This window comes from Emydura macquarii, unplaced genomic scaffold (assembly GCF_026122565.2).
Source record: "Emydura macquarii macquarii isolate MOO-44397 ecotype Brisbane River unplaced genomic scaffold, CSIRO-AGI_Emac_v2 contig_2365, whole genome shotgun sequence".
NCBI classification, from domain to species: Eukaryota; Metazoa; Chordata; order Testudines; family Chelidae; genus Emydura; species Emydura macquarii.
In genome coordinates, this window is record NW_027132502.1 from 2,409,938 (window position 1) to 2,429,202 (window position 19,265).

General features: G+C 49.9%; 1 protein-coding gene across 2 annotated transcripts in view; it reads left to right on the forward strand.

The window, feature by feature from the left end:
• Positions 1-3,200: 3,200 nt before the first annotated feature.
• MASP1 (MBL associated serine protease 1) overlaps positions 3,201-19,265 on the forward strand; it is a 46,624-nt gene continuing 30,559 nt past the window's right edge. For both annotated transcript variants that reach the window (XM_067561079.1, XM_067561078.1), the window contains exons 1-2: positions 3,201-3,314; positions 6,351-6,576. In XM_067561079.1, coding sequence (XP_067417180.1) covers positions 3,310-3,314; positions 6,351-6,576 — 231 coding nt within the window. In that variant the 5' untranslated portion in view covers positions 3,201-3,309. The remainder of the gene's footprint in view (positions 3,315-6,350; positions 6,577-19,265) is intronic.

A 19,265-nucleotide genomic window follows, 5' to 3' on the forward strand; every position in this document is an offset into this window, starting at 1 on the left:
TTCAGGCTGTTCCAAGTTCTCCTGTTTGATTACTATCATTTAACTCAAATGTCATATCAACACTTAGGAGAAAAGCTCTCCTTGTTACAGATTCATCCAGGCCATTATGGCTTAGGGCTGAGACAGCTGCTAAAATACATCTATGTCCACCGGCAGGACAGGGCCAGTAAGACTCAGTATTACTGGTATTTCTAAGATTAAAAAGCAATTTAAGAAAAAAATGGCCAATTTAAGAACATAAGAATTGCCTGACTGGACCTGACCTAAGGTCTATCTGTCCCAATATCCTGTTTCTGACAGTGCCTAGCACCAGATAATTCAGAGGAATCATAGAAATGTAGGACTGGAAGGGGCCTCAATACGTCATCTAGTCCAGTCCCTTGTGCTGAGGCAGGAATAAGCAATATCTAGACCATCCTTGCCGGGTGTTTGTCTAACCTGCTCTTAAAATCCTCCAGCGATCCTCCAGCCTCCCTAGGTCATTTGTTCCAGTGCTTAACTGCCCTGACCATTAGGAAATTTTTCCTGATGTCTAACCTAAATCTTCCTTGCTACAATTTAAGCCCATTGCTTCTTGTCCTGTCCTCAGTGGTTAAGGAGAGCAATTTATCACCCTCCTCTTTATAACTTGAAAACCATCATCATGTCCCCCCTTGGGCCTTGTCTACACTAGCACTTATGTCAGCAAAACTTTTGTCACTCAGGGGTGTGAAAAAATACAACCCCAAGCAACGTACGTTTTGCCAGCATGATCGCTTGTGTGGACAGCGCTATGTCGGTGGGAGAGGCTTTCCTGCCGTCACAGCTAGCACCGCTTGTTTAGGTGGTCTTATGATGTCGGTGGGGAGCTCTCTCCCATCGATATAATGTGGTTACACACGCGCTCTGACAGCGGCACAGCTGTACCGATACAGCTGTGCCGCTGTAAGTGTAGACTGGTCCTCCGTCTTCTCTTTGCCAGACTAAACAACCCCACTTTTTTCAATCTTTCCTCGTTGGCCATGTTTACCAGACTAGTCTGGGAATGGGGAAAACCTGTTCCTCAAAGACAAAGGACGAGTTGACACCTCTAGCCAAGTGGCCGTTCACCTGTCAAGTGGCCGTTCTTTAGCAAAGAAGGAGGGCAGGAACACACGGAACTGTGTCTGAGCAAAACCTCTTTTACCACAAGACTCCATGTCTCCTTCCTCACAGCTGGAATGAACTTTACCCGGGGCAGTTCCCGGGCAGCCAAGAGTCTAGTGGGCTGAACTACTGGCTTTTCACACCGCAGAGCAAACCGCCCTCCCCACGGGTGTGAAGAGCAGGGGATTCAGAGCATTTCAACCTGCAGCGTCCCCATATGGTGTGGATCACAGGACTGTTTGCACTTCCATGTAGTGACCCGGGAAAGGGTTCATATTCATTCTTCCCTGCCTCACAGGTCAGACAATGGGCTAGCTCCTCAGCTGTTACAAATCAGCATGGCTACATGGAAGTCCATGGAGTTCCACTGATGTGCACCGGCTGATGGTACCCTCAGAGGAAAGGCACCTAGAAGTGCAAGGTATCACGTGCTGCCGAGACTCCCTCCCAAGTATCCATCTCCTTGGGGGCTGTAGGGCAGGCCTGCCACCCTGAGAGAGATGATGACTTGGTTGGGCGGGACATCGGCCACTTCCAGTCCGCTCAATTCCAAACCGAGTGAGTCGAAGGCGCTTCAGAAGACAAAGCGCCCCAAATGCGTGGCGCGCTTCCAAACAATCTGGCGTCGTGTTGTTGTGGAAATGTGAACGCATCAAGGTCTGACCCGGCTACACGGACAGAGGAAAAATGGGTTACCATCTTGGGATGGCCCAGCCAGAGCACACACACCCACCAAAAAACCTCACCGCACATGGCGCCTTGTTTGGAATAATAATAAATTCAATAGCCTTGACTAGGTTCATAAGTATAGACCAAATCCCGGTGCTCATGTTACGATGACCTGTTAAAACTTCCTAAATAAAGAGTTATTAGGAAACAAATAGAACAACTACAGATCCTCCCTCACAGCCCCCTGCTGATTTCTTTGTGGTTTTCTTATTTAAAAAACCCACAAAATTACTTCTTCCCTGGCTGCTGTACTTGTATTTAACATGCTGCATGTGTATCCATACCTGCCTCTGGGTGTCTGCAGGATTTACATTAACCGGATTAAGCAGACACTGGTAAACAGCTATGAACATTTTACTCTGAAACTCTCACAGAGTATTTTGTGTGGCAAAGGAATGGGCGCTCCCTTTGAGTCCCTGATGACGGTCCCCTTGTTTGCAGCCCATAGAGATTTTATTCCCATTAACGGTTAGAAGCAAGTCATTCCTTTTGTTCAGAGAAAGGGGGAAATGAATCGATTTAGGCTGGGAAAGCATCAGGGGTTTTTTTGCATCTGACGAAGTGGGTTACAGCTTATGCCTGCAGAAATTAAATTTGTTAGTCTTTAAAGTGCTACAGGACTCTCGTTGTTTTTGCTGTATACAGACTAACATGGCTACCCTCCTGGAGGGTTTTTTTGTTTGTTTCTTTTAGAGGTGTGTCTGGATCAAAGCCCTGTATCCCTGAGCTTTAAGGGGTTCTAAATTCAGAACCAAATCCACATCTGAATGTTGCCGTTAACTCCAGGATAAGAAACTCATAAGCTTTGTGGGGACTGGAAACCTGGATATGCGCCTAGATCTGGCAGTCATGATTTGAACCTTTCTCTGGAACCCCGAACTCTGAACAACTTTGGCGCTGTGGTGGGGAGAGGCTGAAATCTGGTCCCGAACCCATATCTGAATTCCAGAGCCTGGGCCCAAGTCTAATTTCACTTATTTATATTGGACAGTTTTATGTGTCATGAGTTCCCGGCTTGTGTTGTGCTGGTGTATCTGCAGAGTGCCCTGTTGAGAAGCAAATTTTAGCCATCTGGCAGAGCAGCCTGGAAAAAAACTTACCACACAAACACACACACACATAACCTTGCAGATTGAGAAAGACAAAAACCCGAGCTGAGCCCTATGGCTTTTGTTGAAGTCCGTGAGACAGCCCTGCGGAGTGAGAGGAGGGACTGCGAGAACAGCCTGGCTGAGCAGAGGACAGTTTCAACACAGTCAGGTTTGTGTGTGTAGAACTGTAGCAGACAGAGGAAGGCGTGACCTGCATGGAGAATGCCAGACAACTCCAGACACACACACACACAAATCTCTATTGAACAAAGATAAGGCAGACAGCGGAGCATTTGGGACAAGGCAAGCCTGTACCAAAAACACCCTCAGCCCAAGCAAATCAGAAAACGCCAAGAGCAGCAAAATGAGGTAAGTACACATCTGGGAAACTGACAAGGAGATTCCCACGCTATTTGGGCAGGGCCGGGGAAGGGGATTGGTCTCTGGAAAATACTTTACTTTGATGATTGCTTTTTTGATGGCTTAGTCTGCAAGGCAAGCAGTAAATAAAACATTGCCCCTGTCTCGACTCCATGCCAGTGCTCGGATTGCGTGCCGGAGTCCGCAGGAATTTCTAGCTTACTCTCTATGCAGGCTAGCTTTTTTGGGTTGCAAAGAAAGCGTGTGATATTATTGCCACTTAGTGCTTTATTTACACAGCCTTCGCTGGGATTCTGAGAAGTGTGAGTTTCAGCAGAGGCGTTACATGCTGTACGTGTTTCTGTTTCTCTGTTCACGCCGAAGTCATTTCTCTCCCCTTCCCAAGGATAAGACTTTCCTGGCATGGCAGAGAAGTTTGATCTTATTTTTTCTCCTCCGTTACCAAAAAAGCAAAGCAAAGACATAACAAGCCAGATCTCTAGCTGGTGCAAATCGATATAAGTCCGTCAAAGTCAATGGAGCTACATGGTTTACACCAGCTACAGATCTGACCTTTAGAGATGTATTCCAACCAGAAGAGAAACAGATTTTCCTTTGCACATTTTTGTGGTTTCGGAGAAGCCATCAGAAGGTTGCATGTTAAAACTTACTTGGGTGGAGAGAAAAATTGATCCATATTTCTTAGTTCTCATTAACTTTCTCTGCTTCTAAGCAAAATCTGAGGAAAGTGACTGTGGTACATGAAACCACCCCAGATATCTACTGCCCTGCTTTTAAAAGGGCACCATCAGGTTAAAAATAATCCACAGATGCAGTTTTAATTTCTTCACTTGCATAGCTAACTCAAGGCCTAATCTTGCAAACATTTATACACACTTTGTGCCTAAGTAGTTCCTCTGGATTTAATGGCTTCTGAAGGGCAAGGCCTGAGTATCTAGTTTTTAAAATTTAAATAATATTTTTAATGGATCTGACTTTTTACACAGTCCCTTTATTGGTGAACTTTATTTACTCGGATAATGGAATTAAACTGCTTAGGTTCTGGTCAGTTTCAAGCCCTGCAGCTGCAGGATGTGTAACGTCAAGTTGATCTCCTGGTTTCACTGGGTCTGGTAAAAAGACATACTGGATTAATATTAGATTTTGTGCAGAAGAGAGGGCACCGGGCTGGCTGGGTTATTAGCGTTCATTTCTTGGGACCTGAGACGGGAGAAGAATCCAAACTCTCTTGTGACTTTGGGCAAGTCACCTAGGCCCAGAGCCAGAGAGGAAGCCTGAGAAATACCTGCATACCTTTGAGGATCTGGGCCGTAATCTTTCTGTGCCTCAGTTTCCCCATCTGTAAAAATGGGGATAATACCTCCCTGCCAAAAGAAAGAGAGAAAGAAAAGTGTAACTTTAGCCTCCCCTTACGTAAGATACGCAATGTCTATTGTAGTACAGTTATGGTGATATATAAGCTTGGAGAGTCAGCGCTGGCCTGCCCTGGGAACTTACAGCGTCTGAGAGACGAAGCTATGTCAGCCTAACCCCCAGCGTAGACAGCGTTAGGTAACCAGAAGAATTCTTCTGTCGACCTAGCGACTGCCTCTAAGAGGTGGTAAGAGAACCCCCCCGTCAATGCAGGTAGTGTCTACGCTGTCGTGGTTTAAGTGTAGACATACCCTCAGTGATCCAAGTTTAGTGAGGTGAGGGTAAGTAATAATAACAGTGCTTAGCTGATATAGCCGTGAGTCTTTCATTAAGTCTATTTAGAAAGCTCCATTATTTTATTAAACTTCCGTATGTTTATCCTCTCATAACATTTCAAATTTCCTGACCAAAGCAGCCGGGGACTTTGCTGAGATCTGGCAGCTCCTCAGAAAGTGGGCGGTACAGTGGGTTGTAAGGAGGCCAGGTGCCCCGTTATGAAATATTAACCCATATTGCCAGGTGTATTGCCCCTGTGCACCGTTTCTTTCAAAGAGACTTGCTTGCCAGCGCGTCCCTTTGAGTCAGCCCGGAGCCCGCACTCCCAAGTGGGGAGCTGTGCCGATGGGGTGTCCACTGTCTGGGTGAGGTGAGGCCCTGACTGCGTGTGGTCATTAACATTTCTCAGCAGAGTGAGATTATTTGCCCCGGTCTTTCAGCAAATCCCAGTTTGGAGTCATGACTCTCTGCCTAAGGCATTTCCCTGGCAGGGGAGCAGCCATTCCTAATTTCATAGCGTTTAAGACCAGAAAGGACAGACAGAACATCTCAGCTCCCCTCCTGCCCAGCACGGACTGTTAAATTCCACCCAGTCACCCCGACCTTAAGCTCAAAGGATGGTCCAGCCGTTTCAGCGCCATGGGCTGGATGCTAGCTGTGATACAGATACACATACAGAGATTATGGGCTCTACAAAACGGCAGCCTTCATGTGGCGTGACCTCGCACCTATGGTGCAGGGGAGGTCACGCCTCTCAGAGGGCGCCATTTTGTAGAGCAGGGTCTGCCTAGGGGGGCAGATGCATTCAGGGGCTGGATGGAATCATTCCCTGGGCTGGATCTGGATTTGGACATCTGCAGGAGACTAAACCGTGCACCACAAGGAGAGAACAAGCGAGACCGAGCTATCACCAAGCCCCCTGCACTGGCAGGGAATTGGTAAGTGAGACGTGCCCAGATGAGTCTGGCAGGCGAACCACATTCCATGCTGCAGAGAAAGGTGAAAAAAATACCCAAGATCCCTGCCAGTCTGACCTAGGAGAAAAAAATCCTTCCCAACCCCAAATCTGGTGATCACGTGGACTCTGAACATGTGAGGCAGAGCCAGCAGCTTGGCATCTAGAAAGAGGGTTCTCTGTACCACCGCCGAGCACTGGGCCACCCTGTCGTGTTTCCTGTCTCTTCGCTTTCCAGCCTGCACCCACAGGGTACGGGTCCCAGGCACTTTTCAGCCTAGAACCTCCCCGGCACATGGGGCAACCCAACAGATCATGTCATTGATGAGTTTTAGCCTGGGGAGACAGACATTCATTTGATCTTCATGTGTGTTTTGCAGGTACCTCCTAGCCTGGTCCCTTTGCGCCTTCCTCTTCAGTGGTGCGGACGCCATTGAGTTGACAGACATGTTTGGGGAGATCCAATCCCCTAACTTCCCAGATTCCTACCCCAGTGACTCTGAAGTGACTTGGAACATTTCCGTGCCCGACGGATTTAGAATCAAACTCTACTTCATGCATTTTGACCTGGAGTCCTCCTACCTCTGTGAATATGACTACGTGAAGGTGAGGTGCACAACGTGCTCAATGCCATTGCCGTGGTGTGTCAAACTGAGAGCCCGGAGGGCGTTCAGGTCGGCCGTGCTGGAAAGCGTAGCGTAGCAAGAGCATGGGCGCGGGATCATTTTTTTCATTCACGGGGCACAGGAGTTGCCTTTCCTAGTTAGGAAACAAAGCGGAAGCCGAGCTGGCGCTTACCAGCCAATGGCAAACGGGACAAGGGCAGAGGAGGTGTTGCTTTTTACTGGACTAACAAATATGTGGTGAGGAGGGACAGGCAGGACGTGCACATACAGGGCTTAGACGCAAAGTGTGAACCTGAACCCAAACGCCAGCCCACTGTGATGCTCATTAAGGAGAATCAGTGGTGGCAAATGCACCAGAATCAGGGCAGGGGGCAAAGAAAACACAGAGGTGATGCCAGGCCACCCCAAGATGTAGCAGCCAGGAGCATGGATGGAGGATGCCTTTCATTTGGAAAGGCTTTTTCCTGCGCCTTGCATCACATCCTGAATGCTAACTGCTCCTTGCAGGCTTTGCCTGACCTTCTAGTGAAGGAGAACCCTGTACCCACTGCAAACTGTATCCAGTTCCAGCAGAACGGAGTTATTCGATATGGGCTTGAGCCACTAAGTTTGGAACTGGTTGCAGAATTAGACCCGCAGGTTTCGTCTGGTCCATTATTGGAACAGGGATTCGCTGTTAAAGTTTAGGCTATCTTTCACAATCATCCCTATTGTAGATAGGACTTTATGATTGACATCCCTCCTTGGTCGCTATTACAACCCTGAGCAGTCCAAGACTTCAGGCTGACACCTCCTCTGAAAGAGAGCATCTCCAGCCACACAGCATTTCCTTACTGCCGTCCTGGGGCAAACTGCTGCCTCAGAGCACCACAGACCGAGCTCTGTTCTGCTTAGCTTCTCAGACATGAGATGCTCCCAGTGCAAGGCCACACACCGGTAGTAAAAGCCCCCTTTCAAGATTCCTCCTTGCATACAGGAATGGACATATGTTACCATTACCATAGGTTGTCTCTGGTTCTAAACCTGGCCAACCATTGAGCTGGGTGGAGTGTGGATCTGGAGTGGAATTTGACACCTCAGCCCCATCTCTCCTTTTCAGCTCATTTAGATTTCTGCTTGAGAAAACAAAACAAAAGAAAAACATTTGTATTTTTTTTTTCTGCTTTAGTTGTTGTTTTAACTCCTCCATCCTGCTGGCACCATTTCCCTTACTAACAGCGCTCACTGTTATTTGATTAGTTCTCTCTGCTTTCCCTGGATCTCCTCCAAGTACAAAGGTCAGAGACCGATAGATATATGTTACTTTACAAAAAAGCAATGAGCTTTAGGAGAGAATTTATTGGAAACTCCTCAATTCCAAGAAGTACCCATCACTCCCCTTTTAGCCCCCACTTTCTCGTCACAACGATCCCTTTTATTTACACCTGGTGCCATTTGGCATCAGAACTCTTCTTGCTCCTGTTTCCATAAGAAGCTGGTATTTTTCACAGGGATTTAGATCTCAGCTGTATAAATTTGCTCCAGGCTGAAATTTAGCCCGCAAAGCTGCAGCCAGAAATGGCATTCTTGCTGTGAAAGGCTCAGAAACATCCATCTGGCTGTTTTGATGGTGACCAGAAAACTATGCATATGTATTTAGATGAAATAAGGACAAAGTTCTGAGCTGAGTGACCTGGCTAGGAAAAGTTAGGAGAGCATCCAAGAGGCTGTGAGAACCTATGGAGATTTCCATCCTTGGCTCATCTCTCCCACTTTGGTTAATCTCAATGAATTTTATGAAGGGGCCGTGAGCTCTAAAGGCCCATTGAACTGCTTGGTAGACACTCCATTGACTTGGATGGACTTGGGACCAGGCAGGAAGACACGGTTCAATGCACTGTACAACATCATCATTGCACAAACATGTGGGCTAAGGACCACTCTGCTGATAACATGGTGACCATCACTGTAACACAGAAGAAGAAAATCCTGGCTCAGGACAGGGAGAGAAAAGCCATGTGGTGGGTCGGTCGTTTGCCTCTATTTACCTTCTCAGAGGTCAGCCCGCCTGAGGCCGAGCCATGTTAGCCAATTAGCTGACGTGGGCGAGGGCCTCCCTGATGGACAGCTGCTGAATTCAGGGCAAAGCATTCATCACCTCTGAGCCAATCAGAGAACATGACAAATCACTGCCTCCTGACTGGCTCGTCAGAGGCGAGTAATAACTTTTCCAGCACTCTAAATCCATTCATAGTTTAAAGCGATAATTGTAAAAAAAAGAAAAAGAAAAAGAACTTGCTGCTGTCAAGGAATCGGCAAATTAGAGGAGGGTTGGGACCAGTGATGAGCCTGACCAAGGATAAGGAGAATTACTCCTACAAAGAGCGATTGAAAAGATTGAGATGTTTTACCTGAGAAAGGAGACACGTAAGAGGGGCCATGATGAAAGCACATGAAATTATACAAAAAACTACACTAAAGGAATGTTAAGGGTTGCAACGTCAGGCACTCGGAAGCTAGGAGATACCAGAATGAAGGTGGCCCGTGCAATCTTAATTCAGCTGCCTTGCACATCTGCATTATGGTATAGTCTTTAATTGTATGAGCACGCGCTATTTTTCCCACAGTATCCCTGCCTCGTTCGGGGCACGTGATGGTGGGGTGCACGTAATGAGCAGCTATTCAATATTTTCTTTTATCCTCATTGTCGAGTGGGCCGTCCCAGCTCTTGTATACTGCTCACCGTTCCAGCCCGGCTCTGAGGACAGAATAATTAATTTCCTCATGGGTTTTCCTCATGGGTGCTTATATCTAAGTGCTTCACAGGCGAAGTAAGGCCGTGATATTATTCGTGATTTAGGCCGTGATTTACAGATGGGGTACTGGGATGCACAGAGACATTAAGGTCAAAGGTGTTCCCTAATTTGGGGGTCCAATTTGAGCCACCCAGGACCTGATTTTTCAGACCACTGAGCATTATATAGCACTTCATCCATTCACAGCATTGAAGGCTTCAGTTGTAGCTGTAAGTGTGCAGCCCTTCTATAAATCAAACCCCAGCGTCTCAAGCCAGGCACCCAGAAAATGAGGTGCACACAGCTAGTGACCACCTGTGAAAAGGCTGGTTTAAGGAACTTGCCCAGTGTCACATAGGAATTCTGTGGCAGAGGCAGGGCCAGACTCCAATTCTCCAGCACAGCATTCAGCTACCTTAGCCATGAGTCCATCGCTTCTCTTCCAGCAGGCTCCTGCCTTGTTCACTGCACACCTTCCAACTTCTGCAACAGACGAGGCAGAGACCCTACGGACAACAGCCCCCTTCCCTACAAAACCCCGATTCACCCCACAGCACGTCTAGCCTGTCCCAAGCTATTCTGTCCCCCACGGACACGGGTCTGTCTCTTGTCCCCTCTGCATTCGCGTCAGACAACTTCCTACACCACATTGGGACGAATCACAGAATAAGGTACTCGGTATTGCTTAGTGTGAATGGGGTTATTGGAATCTGGTCCTCCTGGGAAAATCTGGCTGTAGTTCCAGGTGAACTTGTGCAGATGGGCAGTGGTTTTCTGCATAGTTCCACCCGAAACTAAGCAAAATGTCTCAGCTTCGGTGGAATTTCTCAGTTTGCTCAAACCCAGAAAATTAAAGTGGAACTCACAAGGACATGACTCCAAAGTAACAATAGTTTTGTATTGTCTCTTACGAGCCAGACCTAGCAGCATCACACAGCTCAGGACAATTGATCTTGTCAGCGCAGCTTGACATTCACCATAACGAGTCAATTGTTTATGTCACCTCAGAGAGACCCATGGCACTTTACAGGCAAATGGGGAGTTTACTATGCTGGGTTGAGATTTTCAAATCTAACTTGTGGATCTAGACACACAACTTCTGGGATTCTGGGAAAAGCCCCTCGCTGGATTTGAAAATCTCAGCCTAGGGCCCCTTTTCCTGCAGTTTTATGCATGCAGCAAAGATTTCTGGCACAGAGGTCAGCCTGGGATATTTGACAGCTGGATCAGGGCTGAGGTTAGATGTCCCTAACATCGGTTTTATTCTGTGCATTTCTTTATTATAATTAAGAGTCAACCCTTTGAATGAGTCAATTGCATTGCACTCTGCATATCACGAATCTGTGTACCCCACACACCCCTTCCCCGTTCCTCACACTCAGCCCTGATTCAAGAGATCATTTAAGCTTGTACTTAAAGCCTGTTGACATCTGTGAGATTTCAGCATGTGCTTAAGTGATTTCTGGAAGTGGGGGTGTCAGTCTGCAACCCCCACATGTTGCATCTTGTGTCAATGTAGAGTGGCGCAAAGAGAGTCTCTGGGGGCTTGTCTACCGACTGACAAGCTATTCTGGAATTGCTCCCCATGTGAACACTCTATTTCGGAATAAAAATCACTCTGGATCCGGAATAACGAGTGCACTCATAACATTTATTCTGCGCTAGCTATTCTGGTTCATTTCCCCACGTAGACAAGCCTGTGCTGTGTGTTCACGCAACACCCAACACAAGGGAGCTCTGAACTTCTGGGGGATACAGTCATACTGAGCAACAGAGGGAGGAGGGGTGACTGGAAGGTAACGTCAGGAGACTTTTAATTGTGGAGAGCAGGTGTGCCTCCAGATTTTGCATTCAGAAACAGATGCAGAGGCAGGAGAGGCCAAGCAAAAGAAGGGAGCTGTTAGGAGCAGCTGGTGGAGAAAACCCGGGTGGTTAATCACATTCGATCAGGGAAGTTGCTCTGTAGGGGGGCTTCATGAAAGAAGAAGGTATTTTCATTGATCCCAGGGGGAAATTATTGTGTTGTGATATTGATGTGATTCCCCTGAGGACGGGATCTGCATCCAGGGCAAGTGATGCAAAGGATGATAGGATACAGGTTTGCCGTCCTTAGCCCATAGGGAGTGGAAGGAACAGGTGAAGTCCCTGCTCTTGAGAGATGTCTCCAGTGAAGTAGATTGCAAGCCCAGAGGACAGGCTGGACTGTGGAAAGGCCCCATGGCGCCCCCGTGGCGTGTTTTGAGATGTTGTTTCCCCAGCCATGAGCTCTGCCATTCTGCACACTTGCGTGGCGTTTGGTGTGTCCCACTTACGTATTCCTCCGCTCAGAGCTCAGATCACAGAGCGGTAAAGGAACGTCCGTATTTACTGTGTGACGTAAGCCACAATGTTCCTAGAGAGGCTCTAGCAAAATGTGTGCTGTGGGTCATATTCATGGCATGCAAATTCCTGGCCGATCCAGATAATGAAGATTCCTACAACATGAGACTATCCTCTCGTGACAGACAGTTACTGTCCTATGTCACCCACCCCCACCCATAAAGGCCACCGGCAGCAGCCACTCTATTCAGGACTGGTGAGGCTGCATCTGGAGTATTGTGCCCAGTTTTGGACCCCCCCCCCCCCCCCCCACTATAGGAAGGATGTGGACAAACTGGGGAGAGTCAGCGGAGAGCAACAAAAATGATGAGGGGGCTGGAGTACGTGACTTATAGGGAGAGGCTGAGGGAACTAGGCTTGTTTAGTCTGCAGAAGAGAAGAGTGAAGGGGGATTTGATAGCAGCCTTCAACTACCTGAAGGAAGATTCCAGGGAGAATGGAGCTAGGCTGTTCTCAATGGTGGCAGATGACAGAACAAGGATCAATGGTCTCAAGTTGCAGTGGGGGAGGCCTAGGTTGGATATTAGGAAAAAGTTTTTCACTAGGAGGGTGGTGAAGCACTGGAATGGGTTACCTAGGAAGGTGGTGGAAACTCCATCCTTAGAGGTTTTTCAAGACCTGGCTTGACAAAGCCCTGGCTGGGATGATTTAGCTGGGGTTGGTCCTGCTTTGAGCAGGGGGTTGGACTAGATACCTCCTGAGGTCCCTTCCAACCCTAGTCTTTTATGATTCTAAGTGATACAGCCCAGGGGATGGCCAGGACACCTCTGCATCTGACTGATCCCTGGCTGATATCCTGGCCATTAGCAGTCAGGATAAGACAGAGTTGCTTTGTCTTTATTACTGGCTCCAGGGGTGTGTATCTTTGCCCTCATCCCACTCTCCATTCCTCCCAGCCTGGGCTTGCAACAAACAGAGCCCAGCCAATCTAGAGAACCTGGGTCTGTAGCTACAGTGAGACCCTAGCAATACATCATAGGTGTTTTTAGAACCTTTTCTAGACCCTGGGCTGAATGACCTGCTGGTGAAAGGACATTGTGTCCATCTACACTAGTGGCAAATTTGTCCATAACGGTCTAATTTGTGTGTGCACATTTGCATGCTTAAGTACCTTTACCGTGTATGTAAGTACCAGATTTGGGCAAGCACATGCGTATTTTAAAGGACAATTTAGAAAACGTGGCCTTTAAGAGGTATATGCATTCAGAATCTTCATCAAAACCACCTGCTGGGGTAGTGTGCCAGGGAACTCCAGATTTAACAGCATGAGTGTCAGGAAAAAGCAGATGTTTTCGGGAAACCATCTGCTCCATGTGCAGCAGCAGCAGTCCCAAAAGCTAACTGGATGTTAAGAACCATTAGGAAAGCGATAGATAATAAGACAGAAAATATCCTAGTGCCACTATAGAAATCCAGGGCACGCCCACACCTTGAAAACGGCCTGCAGCTCTGGGTGCTCCCATCTCAGAAAAGATAGATTAGAACTGAAAAACACAGAGAGCGGGGCAACAACAATGGTCAGGAGGATGGAACAGCTTCCAGACGAGGAGAGATTAAAAAGTCTGGCACTGTGCATCTTAGAAACGAGACAACTAAGGGGGGTATGAGCGAGGTCTATAAAATCATGAACGGTGTGGAGAAGGTGAATAGGGAAGTGTCATTTACCCCTTCATATAACACAAGAGACAGGGGTCACGCAATGAAAGTAATAGGCAGCAGGTTTAAAACAAACCCAAGGAAGTATTTCTTCACACACCCCACTGGCAGCCTGTGGAACGCTTTGCCAGGGGATGTTGTGAAGGCCAAAAGCCTAACTGGGTTCAAAAATGAATTGATACGTTCCTGGAGGACAGGGCCAGCAATGGCGGTCAGCCGAGACGATCAGGGATGCAACCCGTGCTCTGGGTGTTCCTAACCCTCCGAGTGCCAGAAGCTGGATCTGGATAGCAAGGGATGGAGCGCTCAGTAATTGCCCTGTTCTGTTCATTCCCTCTGAAGCATCTGGCACCGGCCACTGTCAGACGGCAGGATACAGGGCTGGATGGACCCGTGGTCTGACCCAGTGTGGCCGTTCTTATGTCAGTGACCGGGACGTGGGTGGTCACACCCAGTGGCTAGAGCAGGAGTCAGTTGTCAGGAGTTGGCGCCAAGGCTCGGAGCTGGACTGAGAGGCCGGATTCCAGAGCTCAGGGTCAGCACCAAAGTCAGAAGCCAGGAAATGGAGCCACGGGTCAGCCTGGAGTGAGGCAACAAGGATCGGTCTGGGGCGGGGGCCGGGCTGGGAACAAGCAGGTCCAGGAGCTATCACAACCATGGGCAAATGCATTGAGCAGCTGCTAAACTGCTGCGGCTGCTGGGATTAAGAGCCGGTCTGCTGGCTCTTCCCACGGCATAGCCAGTCAGGCAGCCTGCCATGGGCCAGCTGCGCTCGGTAGGTGGCCAGGGACTGGCTCTGTGGTAGCCCTGATTCTTGACAAGGAGCCTCTATGGCTTGGCTAACAGGCAGACTTTGTAGCCGGAAGCTGTAACACACCACGTCCTGAATCAGGCGTACAGGGGGATGCATGACGTGCCATGACCCACAACAGCCGCAGCGGCCTGGATTAGCCTTTGGAAAGGGGACCTCTGAGGAGCACGTAGCTGGCACCGAAGAGGTGCTAGTGGTTCAGGAGTTGGTGCTTCCTCCTCTGAGCCAGCGCTGAACCGATTTGCCCCGTCTGACGCCAGGGCTGGTGGAGGTGCTGCTTTTTGGACGTCACATCAACCAGCTCCCAGCCCTCTTTTAGCCATTGCAGACCTCATGGTGAGAATAAGGCAGTCACATTCTAAACGGGGTAGTCACGCCCCCCCTGCGGTGTCTGTTGGATGTACTGCAATACCATTCCCACACCAGGTTTCACTGTGTGTGCCTCTGTGCCCGCATGAGAACGGTCTTCAAGTCGGTCAAAGGTTACCATAAAGAGGACAGTGATCAATGGTGCACCACGGCCTGCGATGGAAGGACAAGAAGGAATGGGTTTAAGCCAGTGGTTTCCAACCTTTTCGGCTCGAGGGCCACAGATGTCATTTTCGCAACCCTGAAGGGCCACCAGTCTACAGGAGTTCAGTGCAGAGGCTGCCTCCCTCCTCGCTGATCTCCCGTCCCCCTGGCTGCCGCAGGGAAATTGCACCCGTCCTGTAGCCCCGTGCACTCCAGCTGGGTCCCTGGGCAGTGGTTCCCTTCTGCAGCCAGGTGGACAGGAGATCAGTGCTCCCCTCCCTCTAGCTCCAGCAGGGACCCAGCACCTATGGACCCAGGCGGAGCACTTTGCTGTGCTCCCTGCTACAGCCAGGGGGAGGGCAGCGCTGATCTCCCGTCCCCTTGGCTGTTACAAGGAGCCTGCACCGGTCGTGTAGCCCCACGGCAACGCGCTCCACCTGGGTCCTTAGGCAGCGGCTCTCTTCTGCAGCCCGCGGGAGGGGAGCAGAGGGCCACTTTGAAAAACCCCGCAGGCCAGGGGTTGGGAACCACTGAGTGAAACAAACACCTGTCAGGGATGGTCTAGGTATACTCGATCCAGCCTCAGCACTGGGGGGTGAGCGAGATGCCCTCTCAAGATCCCTTCTAGCCCTGCATTTCTAGGCTTCTATGTCTAGAACCAGAGCCAGAAGCTGGAATCCTTCCATGCAGTGGCTTTTCCTCCCCTGGCTCGTCCCACGGACTCCAACGCAGAAACGGGCTGGCAGAAAACAGCAGCACCTTCCACGAAGTAGTGATCTGTGACTCTTTATCTGCGATGGACTCCATCCCCTCCAACACATGGCGCAGTGACAGGCCTCTGGCAGGAAAATAAACAGAAAGGTCATCATCCCTGGTTAATATTTGCTGCGGCTGCTGAGGACAATATACTTTTCATAGATCATTTACATCCAGAGAGCAGGCTGGTAATTAAATCTTGGCTGTTTGTTTGGAGTGTTCCCATGCAGGGTCATTATGTCGACATTTTCACTAGAGAAGATGTCTCCCTTAGGGAAACGTCAATTGCAGAAGAGAAATTCACGACAAGAATACACTGAACTTAATCCTTGTTTAAAAAACAGCCACATTCTCGCTATTGCGTGTTAAACCCTCTTAAAAGTTGGACAACAAAATGCCGTTTGCTTCTACCATGTTTTCCAATTCAGTCACCCGTGAGTCTGTAGCTCAAAGCCATTTGCACCCAGATCCATCAGGAGCGTAATGACTTATGAGCATTTCAATGGCATTTCTTCTTGGCCGGTTGCTGAGCGCTCCAGAAGGAACGAAGTCTCCCAGGGCAAACAATGGAGCAAGAGATGCATCCTCTGCTCCGTTGAATTTCATGTTCAAGGCCAGATTCTCAGCTGGTGTAAATCGCCGTCGCTTCTTTGACTTAGGCAGAGCTACAAAGGTTTTGCTGAGCGCTGAGCCTGCCCTTTGCATGGCACCAGCAGAAGGATAAACAGGGTCAATGATACCTCGGGGATCTGCTTTGAAATCACCAAGTTCATGAAATTTCGTAAGCTCCTTCAACGATAGAAATATCTGCCACAGGAAAGCAGTACAAAGCAGGCAGTAAAGAAATGCAGCCATCACCCCTTCCGTCGCCCTCCCAGGAATGCACTAATTGGACTGATGAGAGCAAAACACACTACTTGTAACGTATATAAAGGGCTCATTAGGCACCGCAGTCGGGGCTGAAAGCACTCTGGGAACATGACATCAGGAGGGGCCATACCAACAGATTGGAAAGTGACATTCCACAGCATCTGCAGAGCTTCTCTGCTTGTAACACATGCAGCCTTTTCATATCAAAGAAGTCACAGATTATGTTGGACAAAGTTACCAAAGATGCTTCTTATTATCAGAGAGGAGGCCAAGCAGGGACATGAGACCCAGCCTGCCTCAGTCTCGGCAGATCTGAAGGCGGCGGGACAGGTTCCCCTCTGCATCAGTACCAGAACATCAGATCTACACCTCTCAAAGCTTTGAGGAACGTTGGATCAGAACCGATGGCGGCGGTCTGTCTTCACTCATCCATGAAATCTGATGGTTGGGAGGAGAGGCATTGAGTTGCCATTTCAGCTGCTCTTCTCTTGTGGCAGTGAGTTCCCCAGTCTACGACCAACTCTTGGGAAGGTTCCTGTCTCAGACACTCGTGACCCTCCCCTTGTTGGCGGACAGATTCATTATTCCCGGGCAACAGAGCTGTGGTGGGAGAGCGCGGCTGCAGAGGGCTGCAGGTAGCTAAAGTCAGTCCCAGAGAGGGCAGAGGCCTGGCGAGGCAGAGCAGAGAGCAAAGTGATGTGTGCTGGCTGAGTTTTGTACCACCTGGAGCTCGTGCCGAGAGCTTGCATTCTAGATATGCAGCTGGTTTTATGCTGTGTGTGCAGCTAGCGTTCACACTGGATTAGTCGGACACGGACGCCAGCAGAGAACTGGGCACAGTGATGTGACATTATATATGCCCTGATGCTAGTGGAGTCTGTGCCCCGAGTCTGGGTTAAATCTGTCCAGGGCTGTAGATCGGCTCCACTTTTGCATATTTTCCCTTCATTTAATCAGAAATCTAAAACTATTACGGTCCAAATGCTGCCTCCTTTCCCTGTGGGCTGTGGCCCAGCAGAACCGGTGCCATTGAACTGCAGAAAGGAGGGGGCCTGTGTCCCACCGGGGCTCCCTGCAGCCCAGAGTTTGAAGGGGAGGAGGTAGGCCTGGGCTCGAAGGAGGGAGGCTGGGGCCCGGGGAACATCCCCGTGAAATCCTCCAGCTCAGGAACGGGGAGGGCACGGGCCCCCAGGGCTGCTGCTGCCTTGAGGCAAGAGAAATGGCCCGGCGGAGATGTAAGGGGAATGGATGCCAGGCCCAGCTCGCCGCCCAGTCTCCCTCTCAGCCTGGCTCTTCCCCCGGGGTGCTAGATTGCAGGAGTGGCACCACGTGAGGGGGAAAGGTTTTGCAGCTCTGCACGCTGGCAAGAGCGTTAGGAACACCTTGAAACCTCCTGCCTGTCACGTTCACAGTTTTCACACACACACACACACACAGGCATACACACAGACCTCTCGCTCGCACAAACACCGCCCTGCCCAGCTCCCCACCTCCCACGCACCCATTCCCCTGACTTCTGCAAACACACACACGCAATCGCTGCAAGCACCCATTCCCCGCACACGCCTGTCACACTCACAACCCCCCTCGCACACACACACACGCACTCATTCCTTGCACGCTCACGCGCCCCTCTCTCATGCCTGTCGCACTCTCAGACCTCGTCATTTTGTTGGCGCGGGGCCCCCGGGTCACACCCACCCCCTGGCCACATCCCAACAGAGACAGGAGCGCTGTCCACCCATCCCCACATTCCCAGGGCAGTCCAGACCATCCAGACCCACCCTGCAAACCCACCGGCATGCAGAGCTGTCTCCCTGTGGGGCTCCCCCGTGGGAGCCAGCCATGCCCCAAACCCCAAGAACAGAAATGCCTGCAGAGGAAGGGAGATGGAGACATCACGACAGCCTCGGTGCTGACTCCATCCTCCGGGGGCCGGCTCCTTTAGTCATCTCCCCTTAATAGCATTCACGTGGCACGAAAGGGAGCAGCACAGCTCTGGCATGATCTGGGAAAGCGACCACTCCCTTCCCCGTTCGGGGAAAGCAGGGGAGTTATTCCTATTCAAATCTCCTCATAGAAATGCAGGCAGGATGCTGTAAACAGCAGCTGGAAGAGGTTACAACGCACAGACCAGCATGGAGCGTGGAGCCGAAGGAGATGAGCAGCCGACAACACAAAGCCATGGCAGTGGGCCTAGATGGCTTTACCGCAGCGGCGTTCATCGGGGGGTCTCTCCCTGTTCTGAACGGCCTGGCGGGAAATCAGTGCGCGCACACGCCGGTTTCCACTGAGGCTCTGCCAGCCCTAGCGCTGGCGGTGTCGTCCCCAGCGTGGGTACATGGCTCCCACCGGCTCTGATGGAGACAGCATGCTAAAAATAGCCGTGTGCTGTGATCGGCCTGAGTGAGCCACCCCAGCCCAGATCCTGGGGACGCACTCGGGGTAGCTCACCCCTCCCGCAGCCTTGGCTCCACACCGCTACTGTTCGTGCATCTGCTCCATCAGTGCTAACATGGGTGCGTCCACCCAAGATGGAAATGGTGCCTCCCGCTCCAGCGTGGTCCAGCAAAGGCTTAAGAGACCGGAGTCAGACTCTGATCTCAGGGAAATGTAATGATACCAGCCTGCTGATACCCTGGGCTGAAAAAAATCATTTAAAAGGATCCGTTTGTCCCCCTTTCATCGAGAGATCACAAAGAGGAACATTTTCTGAAAGCAGCCAAGTCCCATTTTCAAAAGTCACCTGCAGGACTTTCAATGGGACTTACTTAGGCTTCTTAGCCTTTCAAAATTGGGACCAAGGCTTCAGAAAACTTTACCCAACACCTTTACCAATTGCTAATGAATTTAGCCTCCCTGCCCCACTGAGACTCAGGGATTAGCTCCATTTTACAGAGGGAGATGCGG